This window comes from Dipodomys spectabilis, unplaced genomic scaffold (assembly GCF_019054845.1).
Source record: "Dipodomys spectabilis isolate Male_0828 unplaced genomic scaffold, ASM1905484v1 ptg000511l, whole genome shotgun sequence".
NCBI lineage: Eukaryota > Metazoa > Chordata > Mammalia > Rodentia > Heteromyidae > Dipodomys > Dipodomys spectabilis.
This window is the reverse complement of record NW_024871188.1, coordinates 808,956-828,382: the sequence shown is the minus strand read 5'-3', so window position 1 is coordinate 828,382 and position 19,427 is coordinate 808,956. Positions and strand designations below refer to the sequence as shown.

The following is a 19,427-nucleotide window of genomic DNA, read 5'->3' as shown; positions in this document are numbered from 1 at the left end:
ACCAGCTTCTCATTACCATTCTTCTAGCCAATAAACGTAGCAACGAGTCCTGTGTCCAACTGAAAATACTTTCAGGCAGCTTTTCTAATTTCAATGTTCAGAATATAATGTGCAATGATGTATCATTGAGTTTTTAAGATTTTTTTTTGGTCGGTCATGGGCCTGGGCGCTGTCCCTCAGTTCTTCAGCTCAAGGCTAGCGCTCTACCACTTGAGCCACAGCACCACTTCCAGCTTTTTTTCCTGCTTATGTGGTGCTGAGGAATCGAACCCAAGGGGGCCTCATGCATGCAAGACAAGCACTCTACCACTGAGCCACCTTCCCAGCCCCTTAAGACTTTTGTCTAATCTAAAAGCTCAGACTGGCAATGGCAAATATGCATACACTGAAAATTCCCTTTCTGGGAAACCTTGGGGGTGAAGAGCAGACCTGAGCTCCTGGAGGCACTGCAGGGTGGGTGTTGGTATGACTCCCACCATCCATCTGGATGGGAGCTGCGTGGGGGACTCTAGCCAGCTTCCCTATCCATGCTGCCTTGGACAGGCCCCTGACCCCCAAATCGAACTCTCCTCCTCCTGCAGAGGCAGAACAGGTGCAAAAACAAGTCAAAGCATGCCCAAGGTCACCACCATCATATTTATTATTCCAATGGCACAAGTACAGCTGGAGGTGGCCATGGTGTCAGCACAGGGGAACACCTGCCCACCTGTTCCTTCTTTCTAGGGAAAAGCCACTTTGGGCCATTTACCCAAATAAACTTTTAATGCATTTATTTTAAAATTTGGGACATCTGAATTTGAGTTTCCCTCTGATGAAATGATAAAGCACTGGGTGTCCTGCCCACCTCCCACCCCGTCGGGCTATGAACGTCCCTGCAGAAAAGGGTATTTCTGCTGCCTCTGGAACCCCAAAATAAATAGAGGGAAACAGCATCAAGTGTTAACGCAGAGTGATGGCACGGAGTGGGCCCCAGAAACCTTGGGCAGAGCGCCACTGTGGGGACAGTCTCGAGATGTCATCTGAGAGAACGCGGGCATGGTGCAGTGGTCAAACTGGTGTGAGTGCTGAGCCGAGTCCCGCCAGGCAAGGAAGGAAGGACCACCTACAACTTGTCCAAGAAGTTGTCCAGGGCTGGGATACCCTCCTTCAGGCCTTTGCGCTTGCGGGTCTCCGCCACCACCTGGCTGGGGCGGCTGCTGTTATCGAAGGGGTCTCCAGGCAGGATCTGCCAGTGGTCAAACACGCACTGTGGGAAGGCCTGGCCTCCAGTGTTAGACCTCAGGTCGGCAGTAAAACCTGTTAAGAATGAAACAAGGAGAGTCTCACCATAGTCCCAGCAGTCAAAGTCCTGCCAGAACCCTGGCCAGTCCCTCGGTGGGTAGAGGGCAAGGGACTTCCTGATCACTAAATGCAATGAGCCCAGAGTTGTGAATCTCAACAGAAAGCTTCCCGTAGCCAAATCTGTCCACCCCAGCCTGGGCTATTTTAAGACCTGGTCTCAAATAAGGGCTGGTAGTTGATCTCGGGTTCATCTCAGTCCTTCATAGGGGCCAACCCTGCTACCTGGACTCAGTTTTTAACACCTCCCTGTAGTCCCACAAACATGGACTTACCAAAGGACTCATTGACAGGCAGGTAGGCCTTGACCACAAACATGGGGGTGCCAGCCACCTGGGATTCTTCAAACACGTGGCCTCGTTTCCTGTTCAGGACTCCATAGATGCCACCAACTACTTGCTCTGGACACTGAAGTGAGAGCAGGAGACCATCAGTGGTTATAGTAAGGTGTCAGGGTCAGGGCTGGGGGGGCTGCAGCATGCCATCTGCCTTACCTGGATCTCCACAAGGTAGATGGGCTCCATGAGGCGTGGCTGGGCAGTCAGCACACTGGCATAGAGGCAGCGGCGGGCCGTGGGGATGATCTGGCCGCCCCCGCGGTGGATGGCATCGGCATGCAGTGTCACATCGTGGACGTCAAAGCGAACACCCCGCATGTTCTCCTCACACAGCGCCCCCTGGGGCAGAAGGAGACAGCCTGAAAAAACAGCCCTCCCACAACAGCCTCACCCCAATCTTGGCCTTCCACTGCTGGTCCTGCCTGCGCGACTGACTCCCAGCTCACCTCCTTGGTGGCCCACTGGAAGCCAGCCACCACACTGTCCTTGATTTCATTGAGGTACTGCACACCCTTGGTGATGTCAGTGAGGATGTTGGGGCCAGTGCCATCAGGTCCAAAGCACCAGATCTTACGGGCTTCAGCCACATCCCACTCGTACTTCTCAGCCAGGTAGCGTGCCCGCTGTTTGAGCTCCTGGCGAGCAGACACCTCCCCCTTGTCGATGTCCTCAGCCAGACCATCAGGGAAGGGCCGCGCCTTCATGTACAGCCGGTTGTGCTTATTGGGGGACTTGGACAGGCACAGCACGTTCGACTCCTCGCTGACTGTCTCCCGGTATGAGACCACGGGGTCGGATTTCTGGGAAAGGAAATCATGGGTCACTGAGGGAACTTCACAAGGAAGGTGCAATGGGCACGGACAACGCTGGTGACACAACAGCTTGTAGGAGCATGGACACAAACCATCCAGCACATGGCCTGCCCTGACCAACCCTGGCAGGTACACAAATGGCCACACCAAGGAAAGGTAGAAAGCCTGCATGTGGCTGTGATTGCCAAGGAGGAATGGCCTTTTCCACTACTTTGAGGATCCAGGTTGGCAGGGGCAGTGCCTACCTTGATGGGGATGCAGGCATGGTCCTCCTCCAGGTCCTTGAGGCAGATCTCAAGGTGCAGCTCACCAGCACCCGCGATGATGTGCTCCCCTGACTCCTCGATGATGCACTGTGGGCCAAAGTGCTGTCAGCCTGGCCTGGCCCATGCCCCACACTCACAGCTCCACCAGCCAATAGGAAAGCTGGACCTCCCTCCAAACAAGGATGCAGCATAGCATGTGGTAGCAGGCCCAACAGGCAGAAGCTAGCAGGAAAATCCCTGCCTTCATAAATCCCGTCCACATACCTCAAGGCCACAGGCCCACCCTACCCTATGGGCAGCTAGGATGGGGACTGGGGAGGTGGAGCCACACCTGCACCATGGGATCCGACTTGGCCAGCCGCTTCAGGCCCTCCACCAGCTTGGGCAGGTCAGCGGGGTTCTTGGCCTCCACAGCCACCCTGACGACAGGGCTGACACTGAACTTCATGACACGCATGTTGTGCGCATGCTCGAATGTGGTGATGGTGCCAGTCTTGACCAGGAACTGATCCACACCCACCAGGCCCACGATGTTACCGCAAGGCACATCCTCAATTGGCTCCACATAGCGGCCCATCATCAAGATGGTCCTAGGGAGGAAAAAGCACGTTCTCACACTGCCTTGAAGGCCCATGGCCCACAGACTGAAACCATGGCTCCTCACAAACGGGCATGAGTGCCAGCGATGGACAACATCACCATAACCCTCTGCAGGTGACCACACCAACCAGGTGTGCACAGACCAAATGAAGGCAGAGGTCATGAGGGTCATGAGGTCAGTCATGGACCACCCTGTACTCGGGTACATTTGCATCCCATTGTGAGTTGGGACTAAACCAAATCAGAAAAGAGGGGATGCGTTAGCTTGCCGGGGTCCTCTGGCTTCCTGGTCTCAGGTGTTGAGACAGAGGTTTAAGAGGACCAAACCCCATCCCACTGTAGCTTGTAGCAAAGATGCTACCGGCCAGGAGCCCAGGAGGGCAGGCCCAACCTAAGCTGGCCGGGAGCAGGTGCCCATCTTCCACTCACCTCTGGATGGGCTTCAGGTAGAGATCCTCCTTCTTCCCAGGGGTGTAGTTGGGGCCCATGATCCTGACCTTCAGGCCAGTGGACACCAGCCCTGAGAAAACGCGTCCAAAGGCATAGAAGCGGCCCTTGTCGGAGGTTGGCACCATTTTGGAGATGTACATCATAAGGGGGCCTTTGGGGTCACAGCTTTTAATGCCTAAGGGGAGAGGAGAAGTAATGGGAGGGGATTATGTCATTCCTGCCCAGACTCAGCTTTCTGGAGCCCACCACCTGAGGCAGGACTCATACCCATGGCAGCCTCATCGTCCGGGGGCCCCTCGTAGAGCAGCTCGCAGCGGTACTTCTGCGCAGTGACGGGCGAGGGCAGATGGATGGTGATCATCTGTAGCAGCGCATCCCCTGCTGGCAGCCAGCGGCGCATCACAGCCTGCACACAGGGCAGGGCTCATGAGGGCCTTGTTTAAGGGTGGTGGCAGTACACGTAACCCTAGTTCCAACTGCTGAATATAGGGACTGCTCAAGGTCTCCAGCCACAGCCCAGCAATACCAGGGAGGACGGGGCTGGCTGCATCCACCAGCTCACCTTCAGCAGTGGCTTTCCCTCTTTATCTTTGTCCTCACTATCCAACTTGATGTCTAGCTTGTCAATCAGCTTGGCCGTCTCCTCTTTCTTGAAATTCATGATTGCATCAAACACCTATAGGGCAAGACAAATGGGCAGTGTGGGAAGGCAGAAGAAAGGCTCAGCTGCTGCCCTGGATGGAATGATCCTCAAACAGATCAGAGGACTTGCAGACAGGCAAATGCTGCCTGTGGGCCAATTCCTTGCTCCTACGACCAGATACACCCAGCTCATGCATTTAAGCCATGCACACACCTGGCCCAGCTCACCTTGAAGATGGGATCCAGGATGAGCTGACAGAAGGTGCGGGGTAGTTTCTTCCCATCAGGGCTGGTGGCTGACTTACTAAACTTGCCATTGGCTGGATCAAAGTACCTGATGGGGAAGAGAACCTTGTACCATGAAGCAGGCTGCAGTGTGTGCACTTGGGCAGAACCGTTAGGGGCACTGACCGGCCACCCCGTGTCCATGCACTGGCCCCAGGCTCACCGGTCACCCCACAGCTTCTTCATCATGTCCTCCACCTTCTTGGCACGCTCAGCAGGACCCAGCTGGCCCTCACCTTTGGCGGCAAACTTGGCCACATACATCTCTGCAAACTGCTTTAGGGTGAAGGCCCAGCCATGCAGGCCAGACCCAAAACCCACAGTGCCAAGGACTGGGTCAATCTGGAAAGCAAAAATGAGAGCTGTCAGGAGATGGAGGGGTTGGTTGTAGGCAGCCACCATCCAAGTCTGTGGGCACCAAGGACTCAGATAATTATGTTTCTTCAAGAGACATCAGGTCAAAGTGAAGAAATTTTAAGTCATCATTTGTGGTGGCCGCTATCGCCAAGCAGGAGGCGGCCAGGGACTTCTTTGCCACCCAGCACCCCACCCAGATCCCTTTCCCCGGCCCACAAACGCACCATGATGTTGCCCATAGGGCCGCTCTCGCCCTCGCCGTAGGTGGAGATGATGACGTTGACGTTCTCCACGATGCGCTGGAAGGTCTGGTAGAGCTCCTCGGGCTCCAGCTGCAGCTCCAGCAGTGCACGGTCCATCTTGTTCATCATCAACACCGGTTTGATCCGTTCTGCAATAGCCTGCCGCAGCACCGTCTCTGTCTGCACACACACGCCTGGGGACCACGGGGTTGGAGGGATCATCTCAGGCCAACAATGTCAGGTCCCAGGACTCCCAGGGCCCAGGGCTTACCAGACACGCAGTCCACCACCACCAGGGCACCATCGGTGACGCGGAGGGCAGCTGTCACCTCAGAGGAGAAGTCCACGTGCCCAGGGGAGTCAATGAGGTTGATGAGGAAGCCAGAGCCGTCCTTGCTTTGCTTGATGAAATTTAAGTCATTCTCTGAGAGCTCATAGAAGAGGGAGATGGCACTGAGGACAGACAGGGCCAGAGGTGAGAGGCAACACTGTCCATCACACACCTACTCACCAACAAACCTGAGCTCAGACAAGGACCTTGCTCACGTCATTCATGCTCAAGGTGAGGCCACAAGACAACAGGACAGCCACCCAGGGCACGCCACCCTGTCCCCTCCCCCTAGCAGTAGTCATTACTCATCCCTGGAGAAACACTGCCATCTGGGAAGGCCCTGCCAGGGATGGGAGGCCCCAGGATGGGGACGTCCGTGTGTCACTCCTCAGAGCCATCACCCCTGATTCAATGCCCTCCCCCTTTGCTCCCAGCTACCCAAGCAAGAAATACAGCAGAAAACCTAGCAAACAAGCATCTGAATGGACACACAATGGCAGCCTCAGGGCTCTATTCATCCTCTGGATATCTAGGGTGGATCAGATCCCAATCACAGGCTACAGGCCACCAGAAGACACCTGACAGCACCCACTGACCCAAGACACCATGCCCCCAAGGCTTACAACCCACTGTGACAAGAGCGATTTTTCTTGTCCTCCTGGGCTGGCATAGGGTATCAGGAAAGGAGACTACTCGATTAATCCCTGTCATGCCAACACTAGTTCCAAATACCTACCATAACCCAGGCCTTTCCCAACCTGCCAGCCAACCTCACTCCACAGTCCATAAGCCAGTCCCAGGCCCCCCCAGTAGATAAGCACTTTCAGGGCAAAGCAGGCACAGCCGGGCGCCAGTACCTCACATCCCTCCCTGGAAACAAGGGCTCCACCCCTCCAGGGTCCAGAGGGTAGTTGGGTGCTTACGTAGACTTGATGGTGATGCAGCGTTCCTGTTCGTCCTTCCGGGTGTCAGTAAAGCGGGTCTCCCCAGCCCGGGCGGAGGCGATGATGCCAGCTTTGCATACCAGGGAGTCTGTTAGTGTGGACTTGCCGTGATCCACATGGGCGATAACAGACATGTTTCGGATGTTGGCCTTTTTGTCCATGATGGCACGGATCTGGTCTACCGTGAAGTTCACCTGGGAGAAAGGGGGAGGGGAGGGTTGGGGCAGGGCTCAGACTAGCTGGATTCCAGGAAGCCACCCTGGCAGGGACAACTAGATCAATAGGACCTTGTGGACAGGAGGGCCAGCAGTTGGGGAGTCCTTCAACATCCATCCACCAAGGCGGTCTCTAAACATCCACTTAAAAAACCACTATCCAACCTTGGAAGCCCGGACAGTAGCCATTCACACCGACAGCCTTTAAATGGAGGTGGGGGACAGAGACCTCCCCCCAAGATGACAGCCGCTTTCCTGGGGACAGTGAGGTGGGGGCAGGCACAAAATAGAACGCTAAAAAGCCTCTTTAAAGCCCCAAGGTCACCCGCTCCAGCCTTGGATACCCCATTCTATCAGACAATTGTGGGGCACACTTGGGGTGTGGGCAGCCCTACTGCCCACCATCTACCATTCTCGGGGGACGCAACACGTTTTGGCTGTCGAGGAAGGACAAAATCCCGGGCCAGAGAGACACAGTCAACTCCCACTACCCCCTCCCCCGCCCCTGGCTCCAGATCTTCGGTCTCACTCTCAGGCCGCCGAGTTACATAAGGCGCGTTCCGGTGTCCCCGCTCCCACCGCCATCACCGCCCTGCGCTCCCGCCGCAGCCCGGCCCGGACTCCCCCGAAGCGCGCCGCGCTCCCATCGCGGAAACCTGGCCCAGCCCCGAGCGCGCCGCGCAGACATGGCGGCCGCCGCCGCTCCCGCAGCCGCAGCCCGCCGGCCCCACCGCCATTTCCCCTCCCCACCCCCCCACAGGCCGTCCCCGGCTCCAGGCCAGGCGGCGCGAACCCCACAGAGGCCCCGACGAACCGCCGGGGCCCCAGCGGCACCGAGGCGCTCACCATGGTGGCGGATGGCGGTGGATTCTCCCAGGTAGAACCAAACGAGGCGAGTCGCGCCAAGGATGGCGGCGACAGCGGCGGAAGAGAACGCTGACGTCAACACTCGCTCTTTTATACGTCGACGCCGGTTGAGGCGGTCACATGACTGCGCTGCGGGAGGCGTGGCCACGCCGGCGCTCCTGCGCACGCGCCGGGCCGCTCGTCTCGTTAACCCTTTAGGCGCCTAACCAATCCCTGCGCGAGCGCCCGGCCTCGGCGTCCCCTCGGCGGATGGAGGTGCCGGTGTCCGCGTCTCGGCCCTCCCCGTTTGCAAAGTTCACCAACACGAAACGGAGAGCTGGGATAAGTCATCATATCCGCACAAATAATAATGATAATAATAACCATAACAATCAGCGAGTCACTGCAAAGTGCAGAGCGCAGGTATGAAGCGTGCAAGGCGAATGCGGATCGGGGTGTGCACCCCGTCCCTTCCCCGGCTGGGGACACCCTGAGTGCAAAGGGGGGCGGACCCTCCGGATGTCTTTGTACTGAGCTGGGCACTCTACTGCTCAAGATGAAAAGCTTCGTGAAATGCCTCTTTTTAAGCACAATCGCGCGGTGGGCAGCTGCTGTGTGCAGAGCTGGCTGAAGCCGGGCTTCGCCGTCCTGCGCGTCCGTACGCTACCTTCCTACACGTCTCCGCGGCCTCCCGTCCAGACGACGAGGTCAGGACTGTTGGCAGAAGTGAGGAATGAATTAAATGTACGTCAAAGGAATACAGCGCCGGGCGACCCAGAACCCTAACTTTAATCTCCCCCCCCACCATGGCTTTTCGTGAAAGTTATTTATACTCAGGGACTGACTGGCCGGATTGCCACGTCGCGGGCAGGCTAACCTCACCCGCTTCCGAGGCACAAACCTTCATTTCCATTTCGTTTCCTGACCTCCAGGGGGAGGCGCAGTTAGACTTCTGGGTCTCGGCGGTGTCCTGATCTGACCCCAAGAAACATTGGGGTGTCAGATCTTTAGCTGGGGTGGGGGGTGGGGGGACGGGAGGAAATGATCAAAGACTGACCCTAAACTCTTTGCCTAAAATCACTTGGTTAAAAGAAGAAGAGGGGGAGAAGCGGGGGAGGAGAGAAGAGTGGGGGGGGGGAGGCCAGAGGAGGGAGGAGGAGGAGGAGAAGGAGAGGCATATTGTACAGCTCTTTCCCTGGACTGAGAGGTGGAGGGAGGTGTTGCATCTGCAAAAAAAAGAAAAAGTCATGCAGTTTTCTGTCTGCATTCTAAAATTAACCGGCACCACACCCCTCCTGCCCAAATGCTTGGCTCATTTTACTTTGTAAAGCCCTTAACTTTGCAAGAAAACAGTAACTCCCCTGGCTGTCACTCTTTAACCCACGGAGGGAAACTGAGGCAGGGAAGAGATCATTCATACATATGGAATGACTGAGGTGCTCAGAGCGTCAGAAAGAGGGAGGGAGACAGGATCTTAAGACACCCACACCGTGTTCGTGACACGATTTTCTGGGAGATATATATGCGCACAAAGGCAAGCGCATGCGCCATGGAAGGAGAGGTCACGCGTTTTTAGCAGCTGGGTATTTTGGGTTTTTCAATCTGAACAAGTTTGCTTCAAAATCTATAAATGCTCTGAGGTCCAACTGCGTGTTAGGTTCACTTGCTCAGCAGCCCTTCTCCCCCAAAGGGGTCTTTTCAGCGAGGTTGTGTCAAAGGGTGGGGGTGGGGGCTCCAACTTCTTCTCCATTGCTGGGAAAATTCTAACATCAGATGAAATAATGAGGAACGGAGGAAATGCAAGTCCTGAGAAAGGTTTTTCAACCTGGAGACACAGGAGCCAGAGGATGGCAGGGAAAAGAACTCATCCCATCTTCATCCCCAGATACAGGATTAGCAGAACCTGCAGTCAAAGGCGGCACAAACAAGAAGATTTAGGCAGGGAGTAACAGGCAGGGAAACCAAGGAAAACAACAACAAAAACAACAACAAAACCAAAAAACCACCCTGGCCTTGGGCCTCTGCAGGGAGGCTCCACTGCGCATGCGCACACTGCAGGACAGCCGCGGAGGGGGGGGGGCGGTACTTCAAAGAGCGCAGCAGCGGCCCCTGCTGGCCATCAGCGCCCCTGCACGCCTCCCGACCTGCTGGGCAATGTTTTCTAATATCTTTTTTCTGTGTGGTGACCAAGTCCTGAGGCTTGAACTCAGGGCCTGAGCACTGTCCCTTTGTTTGCTCAAGACTAGCGTTCTACCACTTGAAGCACAGCACCACTTGAAGCTTTTGGTGGATAATTGGACCATGAGACTCATGCCTGTAATCCTGCCTACTCAAAGAGGCTGAGATCTGAGGATCAAAGTTCCAATGCAGCCAAGACTGGAAAGTCCCTGAGACTTTTATCTACAATAAATCACCGGAAGTGCAGCTGTGGTTCAAGAGGTAGAGCACTAGCTTTGAGCAAAAAAGCTCAGAGAGAGCATCCAAGCTCTGAATTCAAGACCCAGGACAGGCACACACAGGAAACACCTCCTTGTTATACAGAGGACACAGTGAGCCTCTGTATGAGGCAGTGTGGAATGCATCTTACATTTGCAGCTGGCTGTGTGGCTAACTGGCACAAAAAAACAAAACTAACCTTTATAAATTCCCATAAGGCCTTCAGTCATCAGGCCTGGCTGTTTCCTCTGTTATTGTCTATCTGTTGTGTTTAGTTTCTCCTTTGAACTTAGGCCCCAGGGCACTTGCACAATCTATTTGATGTGTCTTTTTTTCTTGATTTCCCAGTCCTGGGGCTTGAACTCAGGGCTTGGGGGCTATCCCTGAGCTTCTTTTGCTCAAAGCTAGCACTCCATCAAATTGAACCACTTCAAGCTTTTTCTGTTTATGTGGTATAAAGGAATCAAATCCAGGGCTTCATGCATGCTAGGCAAGCACTCTACCACTAAGCCACACTCCCAGCTCTTGATCTATCTTTATTCTCATTTCCAGCTGTGGTAGACAGGGTCATGTTTCCCAAAGATTTTCATGTATTAGATGTTAAAAGCTGTGCTTAACTTATATGACCAAAAGGATTGTTCATCAAAAAAAAATTTGTCTCGGGCTTGGAATGTGGCTTAATGGGATTATAGGTGTGAGCCACCAGCACCTAGCTAGGTAGCAGACATCTATAAAGAAAGAGAGTCTGGGCTGGGAAGGTGGCTCAGTGGTAGAGCGCCTGCCTTGCATGCATGAGGCCCTGGGTTGGATTCCTAGCATCACATAAGCAGAAAAAGCCAGAATGGTGCTGTGGCTCAAGTGACAAAGCATTTACCTTGAGCTGACAAGCGTAGGGACAGCGCCCAAGCCCAGAGTTCAAGCCCCACAACTGAAAGAAAAAGAAAAAAGAAAAGAAAAGAAAGAGAAATCTGCGATCTGTTGGCTAACACCAATAATCCCAGTTACTCAGGGGGCTGAGATCTGAGGACTACATTTCAAAGCCAACCTGAGCAGGAAAGGCTGTGAGACTCTTATCTCCAATTAACTAGCAAAAAGCCAGAAGTAGAGGTGCGGCTCAAGTGGTAGAGTACAATAAAACTGAGACAGTAATCAGGCTCGGAAGAAGTGTTCAAATCCCAGTATTGGTATACACACACATACACACACACACACACACACACACACACACACACACACACACACACACACACACACACCAGAGCAAAAAGGGCTGAAGAGTGGCCCACTGAGCAAAAAAAGAAAAAAGAAAAGAAAAAAAAGTTTCGTAAGAAAAACAAAATCTCAGTATAGGTTCCAATACATTGGGTGATATGGATGCTTCATCTGTTTTTCCTCCAGTGCTGGGGATGGAGACTAGAGCTTTTTGGACATTAAGCAAGCCCTAGACCAGTGAACTGTGTCCCCAGATTGTCTTTCCTACCTTGTGTGTATAAATGTGTGTGCTCAAGCCCTTGATACTGGTGCTTGAACTCAGAATCTGGACTTAGCTTTTTTTACTCATGGCTGGAGGGCTTTACCACTTGAGCCACAGCTCCACTTCCAGCTTTTTGGAGATAAGACTCGATTGCACTTTCCTGCCCAAGTTAGCTTCAAATCTCAAGGCCAGCACTCTACCACTTGAGCCACAGTGCCACTTCCAGTTTTCTGGTGGTTCATTGGAGATAAGAGTCTCACGGACTTTCCTGCCCAGGCTAGCTTCCAACCTCGAACCTCAGATCTCAGCCTCTTAAGTAGCTGGGATTACCGGCATCAGCCACCGGCGCCCGGCTGTTTCCTACCTGTTGCTGGTTGTGATGACCCTTCCCCAGCCTGGCTGCACAAGTTAACACACACGCCCAGCAGCTGCAAGCTTCTGTAAAGTTCATGCTCCCCTGTGCTCACACTCATTTAGAGTGCCATAAAACTCACCTCTATTTACACCCCACCTAATTTCAGGACCCTAAAAATGAAACTCCACAGCCATTCACCCTGCTTCCTGACAACCACAAGTTGACTTCCGGTCTCAGGTTGGCCTTGTATTAGACATTTCCCACCCGAAGAGCCACACACCATGGGCCCTTCTGTGTCCACGTCTCTCACTGAACGCGGCGGCCTCAGAGTCCCTTCAGGACTGAGTGCGGTCACACTGTTGTCCCATTCCTGCCTGCCTGGTACTTCAGACTAGGGATGAACGAAGTTGTGTCCTCCGTTGGTAGACATGTAGGAATGTGCTTGGGTCATTGGAATGTGGGTGGGTCCACGTTTTCATTTTCTGGGATATATATCCAGGAGCAGAATAACTCTTAATGTTTCCACCAGATGTTTCTCAGGAAGCAATGAAGTAGGGAGACAAGGTCTAAGTAACTACTCACGGACATCTTGGTGCCCTGTTGGGTGATAAGAGCTCTCCACCCAGCTCTGAAAAGCCTAGAGTTGAGACAGGCCATTCATTGAATTGCAGTGCCAGGTGAGCTAAGGGAGCCCTCCCCCTCCCCCTCCCCTCCCCTGCCTCCCCTCCCCTTGATCTCCTCCTCCTCCTCCTCCACCTCCTCCTCCTCCCCTCCTCCTCCTTCTTGTCAGTTGTGGGGCTTGAACTCTGGGCATGGGCACTGTCCCTCAGTTCTTCAGCTCAAGGCGAGCGCTCTACCACTTGAACCACAGCATCACTTCTGGTTTTCTGGTGGCTAATTGGAGATAAGAGTCTCATAGGTTTTCTGCCCAGGCTGGCTTTGAACCTTGATCCTCAGATCTCAGCCTCCTGAGTAGCTAGGATTATAGGTGTGAGCCACCAGTGCCCAGCTTTTTTTTTTTTTTTTCCCTGCCAGTCCTGGGCTTGACCTTTGGGCACTGTCCCTGAGCTGCTTTGTGCTCAAGGCTAGCCCTCTACCACTTGAGCCACAGCACCACTTTTGGCTTTTTCTGTGTATGAGGTACTGAAGAATGGAACCCAGGGCTTCATGCATGCTAGGCAAGCACTCTACCACTAAGCCACCTTCTGCTCTCAGCCAGAGTTCTGCTTCTGAGAAATGGAGACGTCATAGGCTCAGGAAAGCTTTGCTAGAATACTGGCCTTTGGATTCCCCTAAGTGGTTTGATTTGCTTGCCTCTGAGTGTCTGTATAGGGAAAGTTTGGGGTGTATACCCTATAGGGAAGGCTTAGCTGACCCTTGAGCTTGTACCTGAGCAACTTCCTGATAAAGTCTGCTTTTGTTAAGGCTTGTTCTCTACCCCAAGCATGTGGTTTTTGTCTTTAAATGTTTGGTTTGGGCTTTGTTCCAGGATGTAGGGATTTGAGACAGGAGCCCACCTGCAGATGCCAGCTTTCCAATAAAGACTCCCAATCAGACCTCTCAAAAGGTGGCTTCTCTGTTTCTTGCCAACTGAATTATCTTACGATAGCAATAGGTAACCAGAATAATAGCTGTCTCAAGGAATAGTCCCATATGAAAGAAGGCATGGTAATGTCTATAATCCCAGCCATCAAGGAGGCTGAGGCCGGATTTTGAGCTCCTAAGCTATGCTGAGCTATGTAGACAGGCCTTGTTGCAAAATTATTTTTGTTATTTTGGTTTGTTTTTTACCAGTCCTGGGTCTGGAACTCAGGGCCTGGGCACTGTCCTGAGCTTCTTTTGCTCAAGGCTAGCACTTTACCACTTGAGCCACAGCACCACTTTTGGCTTTTTCTGTGTATGTGGTACTGAAGAATCGAACTCAGGGCTTCATGCATGCTAGGCAAGCACTCTACCACTAAGCCACATTCTCAGCCCATGCAAAATTATTAAGTAAGTTTACAAATGTCCTAGCTGAGGTACTGATCTGACTTGCCCTCCAAAATGTAAAGTGTCCAGGATCCTTTTACCTTTTTCTTTTTTGTCTTTTTCTGCCAGTCCTAGGGCTCCAACTTGGCCTGGGAACTATCCCTGAGCATCTTCAAGGGTAGTGCCCTATCACTTGAGCCACATCACTACTTCTGGCTTTTCCTGTGGATAATTAGATAAGAATCTCATGGACTTTTCTGCCCAGACTGACTTCAAACCAGGATCCTCAGATCTCAGCCTCCTGAATAGCTAGGATTATAGGTGTGAGCCAGGAGAGCCTGACTTACCCTTTTGTTTTTTTTTTAAAACATTATCCTGGTCCTCATGGACAAAGAGAACACACATCAGATTTTCACCCTGGCCAGTAAGAAAAAGGAAAAAAAGGAAAAAAGTGAAAGGGGGGCCATCTAAGTGTCACTTTCACCATTGGACAGAATGTGTGCTTGAGATGCAAAGCATTCGGGGAGATGTAGTTTTCATTCAAGGGGCACTGGGAAGTATAGTCTTCCTTCATGAGGATTCTGGGAAATGTAGTTTTTGTTCCACAGGACAGGCCTTGCGTGCAACTTAAAATGGGAAGTTCTGTTATGGAAATGCATGCAGTGGAAAGGCTGGGGTGACATATTACTGTTTGTAAGTTGCTCAGCATTTTATTATGAAGTTTGTCAAAAGACTTAAGTGTAATTCATTCCCCTGAGATTAGGCATCTGCGGCTGGCTCCTAAGCTGTGGACTACATTCCCAAGGCAGGTGTCACCACTACCATTATGGATTAAGTTACACCGAATGCAGTCTGTCGTCTGAATTGTCTCACCGGCTGGGTTTTTTGTTTGTTTGTTTGTTTGCAATGCAGTACATGGATCCCAGGTCCTTGCACCTATTAAATGGATACCTCACCAGTTGAAAGAACCACCGGCTCCTTTTCTTCACTGTCTAGTTGCTGTGTATTTCTTTTCTTTTTTGTTTGGATCAGGGATTGAATTTAAGGCCTTAAATGCTCGATAACTGAACCATGTTCCTAGATCCGTGTGTGTGTGGGTGCTGGTTTTCAGGCTTCAATCAGGGCCTGGGCACTGTTTCTGAATGTTTTTACTCAAGGCTTGAACCACAGCTCCACTGTTGGTTTACGTGGGGAGTGGAGGGTTAGGAGTTAATTGAAGATAAGACATTCATTGACTTTCCTGCCAGGGCTGTCTTCAGACTGAGACCCTCAAATCTTAAGTCTCCCAAGTAGCTGGGTTACCAATGTGAACATCTGTGCCTGGTTATTATTTTGTCTTGTTTATGTAATCCAGGCTAGCTTCAAACTCTTGGTCTATTTCCTTCAGTGTCCTGAGTGATAATGTCTGGGACTAGAAGTGTTTAGAACCATTTTTTTTTTTTTGGGGGGGGGGTCCGGTCGTGGGGCCTGAACTCTGGGCCTAGTCGCTGTCCCTCAGCTCTTCAGCTCAAGGCTAGCACTCTACCACTTGAGCCACAGCGCCACTTCCGGCTTTTTTCTTTTTTGCTTATGTTGTGCTGAGGAATCAAACCCAGGGCCTCATGCATGCAAGGCAAGAGCTCTACCACTGAGCCACCTTCTCAGCCCCTAGAACCATTTTTGGTTAAGAAGCTAGTTTTTTGTTGTGGAGGGGGGGGAAGAGAAGTTTTCTGTGTGTATGTGTGTTTGCCTGACTGGAGGGTTGAACTCTCTATTGAAATTTACTAGAATTCTTCAAAAGTATGATTTTATGGGTCTAGAGATGTAATTCAGTGGTAGAGTACTTGCGTAGTATGAGTGTCTTTTATTTTACTCCTCCTTTTTTTCCTTTCTTTTTTTCTAGGTTGGGCCTGGGCCTAGAAATCAGAGCCTGGGTGTTGTTTCTGAGCAGTTTTAACTTGAGGCTAGTGCTCTACCACTTGAGCCACAGTTCCACTTCCCAGTTTATTGGTGGATAATTGGAGGTAAGAATCTCCTGGACTTTCCTACATGGGTTGGTTTTGAATGCAATCCTCAGAGCTCAGATCTCCTGATTAGCCAAGGTTATAGGTTATAAGTAGGAACCACTAGTATCCAGGAACTTTTTTTTTTTTTGTAGGTCATGGGGCTTGAACTCGGGGCCTGGGTACTTCCCTGAGCTCTTCAGCTCAAGAGGAGCTCTCTACCTCTTGAGCAACAGCGCCACTTCTGGTTTTCTAGTAGTTTATTGCAGATGAGTCTAATGGACTTTCCTGCCTGGGCTATCTCTGGACTGTGATCCTCAGATCTCAGCCTCAGGAGCAGCTAGGATGACAGGCAGGGGCCACTGGAGCCAGTCCCCCACCTTTATTTTTGGTCAGCCACTGGCACCCGCCCCCCCCCTTTTTTTTGGTCAGTCATGAGGCTTGAACTCAGGGCCTACGTGCTGTCCCTGAGCTCTTTTGCTCAAGGCTAGTGCTCTACCACTTTGAGCAACAGTGTTACTAACAGTTTTCAGGTGGTTAATTGGAGATAAAAGTCTCACAGACTTTCCTGCCCAGGCTGGCTTGGAAGGATTCTCAGAATTTAGCCTCTTGAGTAGCTAGGATTACAGGCACAAGCCACTAATATTTTATTCAATAATTTTTTATTCAATAATATTTTATTCAATATCTTATTAAATAATCTGTCAGGTGCGAGTGGCTCATGCCTGTCATTCTAGCTTCTCAGGAGTCTGAGATCTGAGGAACATGGTTCAAAGCCAGTCTGGGCAGGAAAGTCCATGAGACTCTTTGAGACTCTTTCTCCAATAAACCACCAGAAAACTGGAAGTGGCGCTGTGGCTCTAGTGATAGAACGCTTGCCTTGAGCTGAAAAGCTCAGGGACAGCAGTCAGGCCGAGTTCAAGCCTCACAACCAATTAAAAAAAATCCCATAACAGGGCACAGTTACAAATGCATGTGATCCCAGCACCTGGAAGGCTTAGATAGGAGGATTATGAGTGCTAGACCAGTCAAAAACATATGGATCCTAACTCAACCAACAAATTAAACGCCGGGTGCCAGTAGCTCACACCTGTAATCCTAGCTACTCAAGAAGCTGAGATCTGCGGATCATGGTTCAAAGCAAGGCCAGGCAGGAAAGTCCATGAGACTCTTAGCTCCAATTGATCACCAGAAAACTTGAAGTGGCGCTGTGACTCAAGAGGTAGAGTACTCTCCTTGAGGTGAAGAGCTCAGGGATAGCACCCAGGCCCAGAGTTCAAGGCCACGACTGACAAAAATAAATAAATAAAACTCCCTCAGACATGATACCACACATGATAAAATTTCATACAAACCACAATATACACATAAAAATTAGTGAGGACTAGGAATGTGGCTCAGTGGTAGAGTGCTTGCCTAGCATGCATGAAGCCCTGGGTTCAATTCCTCAGTACCACATACACAGAAAAAACCATAAGTGGCACTGTGGCTCAGTGATAGAGTGCTAGCTTTGAGCAAAAGAAGCTCAGGGACAATGCTCAGGTCCTGAGTTCAAGCCCCAAGACTGGCAAAAAAAAAAAAACCAGTGAATGGCATTACTGAATGGTACTGTACTGATCATATTGTACTTACATCAGTATTTCAGCTTAGACATCACACACTTTTCATTATTGTTGGGCATAGGGCTTGAATACAGGGCCTGGGCACTGTCCCTAAGGTTTTTGTGCTCAAGGCTAGCACTCTACCACTTTGAGCCACAGCATCACTTCCAGTTTGTTGGTAGTTAATTGGAGATAAGAGTCTCATGGGCTTTCCTGCCTGAGCTAGCTTTGAACCATGATCCTCAGGTCTCAGCCTCCTGAGTAGCTAGAATTATAGGCATGATTCAGGCATATGGGTGTGGACACTATACTTATGGGTTTTTATTATTGATGATCTAGCCTTGGCCAATTTGCTATACTGGATGGAGATGATGAGGAGATCTGCTCTTCTTAGTATTGGGAGTCCCAGGCCCTTGACTGCCAAAGGTATATGGCTGGGTTGCCAGACTTCAGAATCCAAACCTTTAAAGCTGGGGGCTGGTGGTTCTTGCCTCTAATCCTAGCTACTCAGGAGGCTGAGATCTGAGGATCACAGTTCAAAGCCAGTCGAGTCAGGAAAGCCCAAGAGACACCAGCCAATTAGCCACCAGAAAACAAGGAGTGGAGCTGTGGCTCAAAGTGGTAGAGTGCTAGCCTTGAACAGAATAGAAAGAATAGCTCAGGGACCGCACCCAGTCCCTGGGTTCAAGCCCTACAATGACAAAAAAGAAAAACGGAAAAGAAAAAAGAATCCAAACATGACTTTGGTGCTGAAGCCTAGTACTCTCTGGATTTTGATTGCCAATAACTCAATTCTCAACAGCCTGTGATATGCTCGGCTCCAAGTAATAGCTGCAGTACCATCTTATGTGGCATTTCTCAAGTTTCCAATGTGGGCACCCCTCACCCTTCCAGGAGCCCTCGCAGGTCCCCGGCTCTGCAATCTCCTTTCCACTAAGCCTTCGACTCTGCATGCTTTGTCTTCCACTTTCTCTCTTCCCTGCTCTATGTTCCAGTCTTTCCTGTTTGCTGCCAATCCTCTTCATATGACCAGTTCAACCTGTTCTACTTATGATAAAAATCAAAAGTAGGCAAGAGAACTTCCAAGTGATTCACCACCAGGGGGCAGCACAGAGTTAATCAAGAGAGGGTGACGGGATGCAAATGAAGGGTTATAACTGCACCAATCACAGCACAGTTTACAGTTCCATCAGTCACATGTCCCACATAGGCACCAATCATAGGCTTTGCATTAAGGACCAGACACAAATGCTGCCTTACACCACTTACCAGCTTCTTGCTGAGTTACTGAAGAGGTGCTTCCCTTCCCATCTTGAGTAAGAATAACTGCAGGGTTCTCAGAAAGTTCTCTGAGACTTCTATGATTTGGAATGCTGCTTTCCACAGCTTTGTACACATTGTCTGGAGCAGGGCTGGGAAGGTGGCTCAGTGGTAGAGCGCTTGCCTTGCATGCCTGAGGCCCTGGGTTCAATTCCTCAGCACCACATAAGCAGAACAAGCCGGAAGTGGCGCTGTGGCTCAAGTGGTAGAGCGCTAGCCTTGAGCTGAAGAGCTGAGGGACAGCGCCCAGACCCAGAGTTCAGGCCCCACGACCGGACCCCCCAAAAAACAAAAACATTGTCTGGAGCAGTCATGATTGAAACAAGGCTACCTGGAGGACTTGTGGCATTAGTGATAATGGGTGTGTGTGTGTGTGTTCAGCCAGGCTGCCATGAGGGTGGTTCAGTTGTTTCACAGAGCAACTTCTAGGCTGACAGTCTTCCCCCTCCAGTTAGAATAATGGAGGGGGAAGTGGCACTGTGGCTCAAGTGGTAGAGCGCTTGCCTTGCAAAAAAAGAAAAAAGAAAAAGAGAGAAAAGAAAACTGCATCATATTTAACAGTATTCAACATCACCTCAGCTCTACCCTAGTGCCCTGTGAGAGCTGGGTCCCTGTCTCATTATTG

At 51.3% G+C, this 19,427-nt stretch overlaps 1 protein-coding gene and 1 non-coding gene across 2 annotated transcripts; both read right to left on the bottom strand.

Moving 5' to 3' along the window:
- Window positions 1-617: 617 nt before the first annotated feature.
- Eef2 (eukaryotic translation elongation factor 2) lies at window positions 618-7,771 on the bottom strand. Its single transcript, XM_042669844.1, has 15 exons — window positions 7,667-7,771; window positions 6,585-6,799; window positions 5,602-5,783; window positions 5,313-5,524; window positions 4,895-5,073; window positions 4,675-4,780; window positions 4,367-4,480; window positions 4,072-4,210; window positions 3,784-3,979; window positions 3,086-3,344; window positions 2,734-2,841; window positions 2,123-2,476; window positions 1,833-2,015; window positions 1,614-1,746; window positions 618-1,296 (listed from the first exon to the last, which is right to left on the bottom strand). Exons 1-15 carry the CDS (start codon window positions 7,667-7,669, stop codon window positions 1,103-1,105), a joined length of 2,577 nt encoding a protein of 858 aa, XP_042525778.1. The 5' UTR covers window positions 7,670-7,771; the 3' UTR covers window positions 618-1,102.
- LOC122099355 lies at window positions 5,155-5,221 on the bottom strand. Its single transcript, XR_006145909.1, has one exon. It is a non-coding gene; the product is annotated as a small nucleolar RNA SNORD37 (small nucleolar RNA).
- Window positions 7,772-19,427: the final 11,656 nt, after the last annotated feature.

Excerpts from the sequence above, each read along its gene's own strand:
- Eef2 (XM_042669844.1), bottom strand. Across the intron at positions 5,525-5,601 it reads GGTGGTGGACTGCGTGTCTG|GCGTGTGTGTGCAGACAGAG; the intron begins GTAAGCCCTGGG and ends CGTGGTCCCCAG. Across the intron at positions 4,781-4,894 it reads AAGAAGCTGTGGGGTGACCG|GTACTTTGATCCAGCCAATG; the intron begins GTGAGCCTGGGG and ends CTTCCCCATCAG.